Genomic DNA, 5,000 nt, shown 5'->3' on the forward strand with positions numbered 1-5,000 from the left:
CTAGTCTCGGGTAGCCAGACAAATATTCCACAATCTGCGAATGCTATAAAGTCTGGAACTACACCTCCTGAAATCCAAGTAAGGAAGCTGCCATTTCCTTTCACGGAAATATATATTTTTAAATATCTTTACATTTTATTTTCGCATTTCCTTTCCTGCTAAGCAACAAGCTATGTATGCTTTCTATTTAAGAGATTATTAAAGAGGAACGGAAGTGGGCAGGAGGCTCCACTTCCGCTTTATCGCTTACTCATGCTAGAGCTTCCGTTGCTCCAGACTGTATGACAGAAGCAACAGGCAACAGTCTGGCAACTAGAGACTAGTATATACACATGCACTAACACCCAGTAGTATGTTGGATCTGATCCCAGATCAGAGGAGCAACTGAATGCAGTAACACTGATCACAGTAAGGCTACTCACGGTCCAGGTGAGCGTGTCTGATGCCCTCCACATCCTCAGCATGGATGAACTGGTAACACCGCTTCCCCACCACGTCTACTGGCGTCAGGTCCATGTAGTCACTGATTCTACACATTGCACAGGCAGACACACACACACACACACACACACACACACACACACACACACACACACACACACACACACACACACACACACACACACACACACACACACACACACACACACACACACACACACACGATTTTCAACTTTTTCATAGATTTGTCATCAGTGTTGGATTCATGCATTTTCAGACATTTAAAATGGTGAAATAAAATGGTAAATGGTACATTTATATAGCGCTTTTATCGAAAGCGCTTTACATAGATTGTAATTGTACATTACATTCATTCATAACACATACATTCATACACAGCGATGGTGGAGGAAACCATGCAAGGCACCGACCTGCACATCGGGAGCAATTAGGGGTTCAGAGACTCGCTCAAGGACAGCCCGGGATAGAACTGGGAATATCACAGTTCCCATCTGGCCTTTGGCTCTGTATTTGGATTGTTCCTTTCTCCCTCTTTTCTGAAAATAGCTGATCTACAAAGTCTTTCTTATCGCGCTGAGATTTGGCTGCGCCCCTGTAGTAATTCTGAGGACCCCTTATGGGTCCCGGACCCCCTGTTGAATATGTATATTATAATTAATTAAACCCTATATTCATTGCCAGCAAAAAAGGCAATCTACAAGAAGTTGTAGATCTGCTACTTTCACTATTTGTTTGTACATTTTCAAATGTTTGGGTCCATTTGTTTCCTTGTCTACACGCTCAGAGTTAAATTAACAATAAGGTCTTTACTGTGCACCAACTCAACACAAATTCCTGTGTGTGTGTGTGTGTGTGTGTGTGATTTGATTACAAGGATTTAGATCGTGCCAACAGCAGCAGCATTGCGATATGTATTTATGTATTCACACAGACACATACACAGATTACACACACACACACACACACACACGTGCGCGCGCACGCACGCACGCCCCGGTTGGAAGGGTGTTGGAGTGAGCGCTAGTGTCTCCTCGCCCGACATCGCCGAACACAAATCCTTCCCCGTGTATTAGAGGCTTTGACTGTAAATTCGCCGGAGAGGAGCATAGATAGAACAATTTCTCTTCTATCATAGTGATACCGGGGGGGGGGGGGGGGGGGGAGACCCTAACCCATTAAAACCGGGAAAGCATCTGTGGGGTTTTTTCTTTTGGCGTACAAGCTCACAGACGCTCAGCTTGTATGTACATCTGCTAGTTTTGAAAAAATATATACTGTATATAAAATAAAAAGTGTAAGAACCGATTTAGAAGGCATTGGTATAGAGTCGGCCTCGGGTCTCAACGGGCTAATATCTGGCCCCGGGCAGATAACATCGCATCCTGTTCTTGAAGAAACCCGCCGATCCCATTCCGCTCTCATCCCCATGAAATCTCATCCTCAAAGAGAGAGGAGGTAATGGGAGTGCGCGCGGCGCTCGCGCCTCCCCGTTTCCTCCTGCAGAAAAGCCTGCTATCTCCCCTGTATTCAACCTCCATCTCCACCGCGTTCTCTGCTCCTGAAATGCAATCTGTCAGCTATCATTTTTTTATTATAACACGATGATGGGCTCATTTCTGATGTACATCACGCTCGCGCCTAAGCACGCTCGCACGCACGCACGCGCACATGCACGCACACAAGACAATAGGTATCATACAAACAACCAAAAGCACATGCAAGAACAAACATGCACACACAGGCATACATGTACAGTATTTACACAACAAAGATATGTGTGCACGCACGCGCGCACAGACACACATGCACACACACTTGTATGTACCTATGTTTTGTGTTGAAGTATTTCTGATACTGCTCTCTTGTCTTGTCTATCCTACACTGTCTCTCTCCCAGCTTTCTCAACTCTCACAATCTCTCAAACATAGTTTTCTGCTCAGCTTTCCTATACTATACGGTCTCTGTTGTTGGCCTGGAGGACAGACAGACAGGATGATGGGAAGAGAGAGAGAGACAGACAGACAGACAAACTGGATGGATTCCCATGGATGTACTGTGCACTTTCATGCTGCCTAGAGCAAGGGTTCCCAAACCATTCAGGTCTGTTTATCATTATACATCTCCCCCTCAGCTTTCCTACGGTCTGTCTTTCATGCACTGTCCTAGCTGCTCTCCTTACTAAAAATCACACCCGTGTGAACCGAGTGGTGCAACCCCCCCTTCTCTCTCTCTCTCTCTCTCAGCAGGCAGCACTGTCTCTCTCTCTCTGTTTCTGGCAAACAGCGTCCCTTACTGGTATCATTATATGATGCTCATAGTCACATGAACACATAGGTGAACACATAGGTGAACACGGACAAAGCTGTTGCACCACTCCAAAAAGACGGAGACACACATGTCTCGTCCTTGCCCGTGTCTCGATCTGTACCTGTTTTCACAGTAGACGATGTTGAGGTCCATGTTGACTCGCGTGACGAACATCTGGCAGTCGATGCGGACTTCGTTGATGGTGGGCGGGGGCAGAGCGTGAGCCACCACCACCATGCCAATGATCTGATTGGGTATCGAGCGGCTGTGCGTCAGAGCCATCCTGATTCGCAGACGCCCCGTGACGTGGATCACCTGAGTCCGGAGAAGGAAGAGCAAAACGGAATTTTTCAGATCAAGAATTCAGATTTTAACCAATTAAACCACTATTTTATAATTTAGCCATTTAAATTTAAAAAAGCATATATACAAGCTTTGCTTGTAGATCTGCTATTTAAAAAAAAGACATGAAAATCTTGCTTGTAGACTATTAAAAAAAAAGAAAAATACAAAGAAAAACATTTTCTCAAATCTTTGCTTCTGGGGGTCCCTGGAACAGTTTGAGCACCAATGACATATCAACATACAGTACATGTTTCAGAAATCTGTTCAGGATTTAGAAGCCATTCGTAATGTATCGTATACTATGTTGAATTGTGTTGTTTATTTTCCAGTTTATTGACTTGGTTTTGTGGTGTGTGGTATTGTATGTATGCAAGGTGCTATGCAGCCGCTGACTGAAGGGAGAGGTCAAGGCAGAAGGTCTAAAGTTCCTGACAGAGGTCTCTCCTCCTCTTCTTCTTATGTGACTATAAACTAGCACAATAAATTGAGGCAGTGGGATTTCCTTGTGTCTTACTTGTGCTTGTTTGATTAAGTATGTATTGCATTTGTTTTTTGTTTTTAATTCAACAACAGTGCCGCACAAAAAAGAAGCAATTTCCATATCTGGCCACAGCCTTGATACAAGAAGCATGTTAATGCCCGACTCATTTGTACACTTGTTGTGACTGGCTAGGAAGACCACAACAAAACTAAACACTTTGTCCTCCAGTAACCCGAGGTTCCTCTATGGAACTGTAGGTTTCTGCAGATCCGTAAAGCCGTGTGTGCGCGCGTGTATGTGTGTGTGTGTGTGTGTGTGCGTGTGCGTGTACGAGATCAAACACACTACAGGTTGCGATGGAGCAAGAGTGTCTAAAAAACAGGCCGAGAAGGAGCAAGATGACAGAATGTTGAGGGATTTGACAGGTATTTTTGTCGGCAGTTTTCAGCAGGGATAAAACAAAATGTTAACAGGAAGAGAGAGGCAGAGAGACGGAAAGAGAGAGAGAGAGAGAGAGAGAGAGTTGAAGAAAGGAGTATGTCAGGCACTTGAAGCCATGCTGGTCTCAGAGACATGAATACAAAACACTTCTCTCCACACAGAGGAGGTGAGAGGTGAGGAGGAGAGGACAGGAGACACTACTTTGCATCTTTAACCCATTCCATCTGGGAAAGCATCCATTGAGTCATTTTAGTCTTTGGCAAATTCAAAAATAGCAGATATACAAGCTCATCTATTTTGCAAATCTTTGCAAAACTTTGCTTCTGGGGGGGGTCCCTGGAACAAAATACTTTGAGATTGGCATCGGCATCGGCCCAAACACATTCTTTTGGTGGTCCTTGACATGGAAAGGTTTGATCACCACTTGTATAGCAACATGCATTTTTTAGAAAACTGATTTAGAAGACATTTTTAAAATCGGCCACAGGTTGAAAAGCAGGGATGAAAGTGTAAGAGTTATCGCACTTTGTCCTCTTTTCACAGACAAAAGGACGGGTGGGCCTCTCAGGATGGGTGGGCCTCTCAGGATGGGTGGGCCTCTCGGGTGGCACAGGGGTAAAGTTCCTGCTCACCAGCATGGGAGACTATAGGACTTTGAATCCTCCTTGTCTGCATGTCCCAATGAACACAATTTTGACTGTGTTTGCGGAAGGGAATCTGGTGTGTCACTGTGTCTGACACCGCACTATATACTAGCCTCGACGCCACGCGTATCGCAGGGGAGACACGCTTCCTATTAGAACTAAATGTATAGGAGTTGGCAGTGACAAGGTACTATGGAATACAAAGGGAATCAGGAATGGGCATAACTGCATCGGGGGAATAAAATGTGAAAAAAACGGAGGGAGAGAGGAGAGAAGAAGGAAGGAAGAAGGAGAGGGAGAGAAGAGAGGAGGCCGAGAGG

At 44.9% G+C, this 5,000-nt stretch overlaps 1 protein-coding gene across 1 annotated transcript in view; it reads right to left on the reverse strand.

Annotated features, from left to right (window-relative positions):
• Positions 1-5,000, reverse strand: part of npas3 (neuronal PAS domain protein 3) — a gene marked incomplete at its 5' end in the record, with an annotated part of 340,921 nt that overhangs the window by 17,637 nt on the left and 318,284 nt on the right. The window contains 2 exons of the mRNA XM_080784290.1: positions 423-529; positions 2,891-3,084. Coding sequence (XP_080640416.1) covers positions 423-529; positions 2,891-3,084 — 301 coding nt within the window. The remainder of the gene's footprint in view (positions 1-422; positions 530-2,890; positions 3,085-5,000) is intronic.

Source organism: Protomyctophum bolini (assembly GCF_963924005.1).
Source record: "Protomyctophum bolini genome assembly, chromosome: 15".
NCBI classification, from domain to species: Eukaryota; Metazoa; Chordata; class Actinopteri; order Myctophiformes; family Myctophidae; genus Protomyctophum; species Protomyctophum bolini.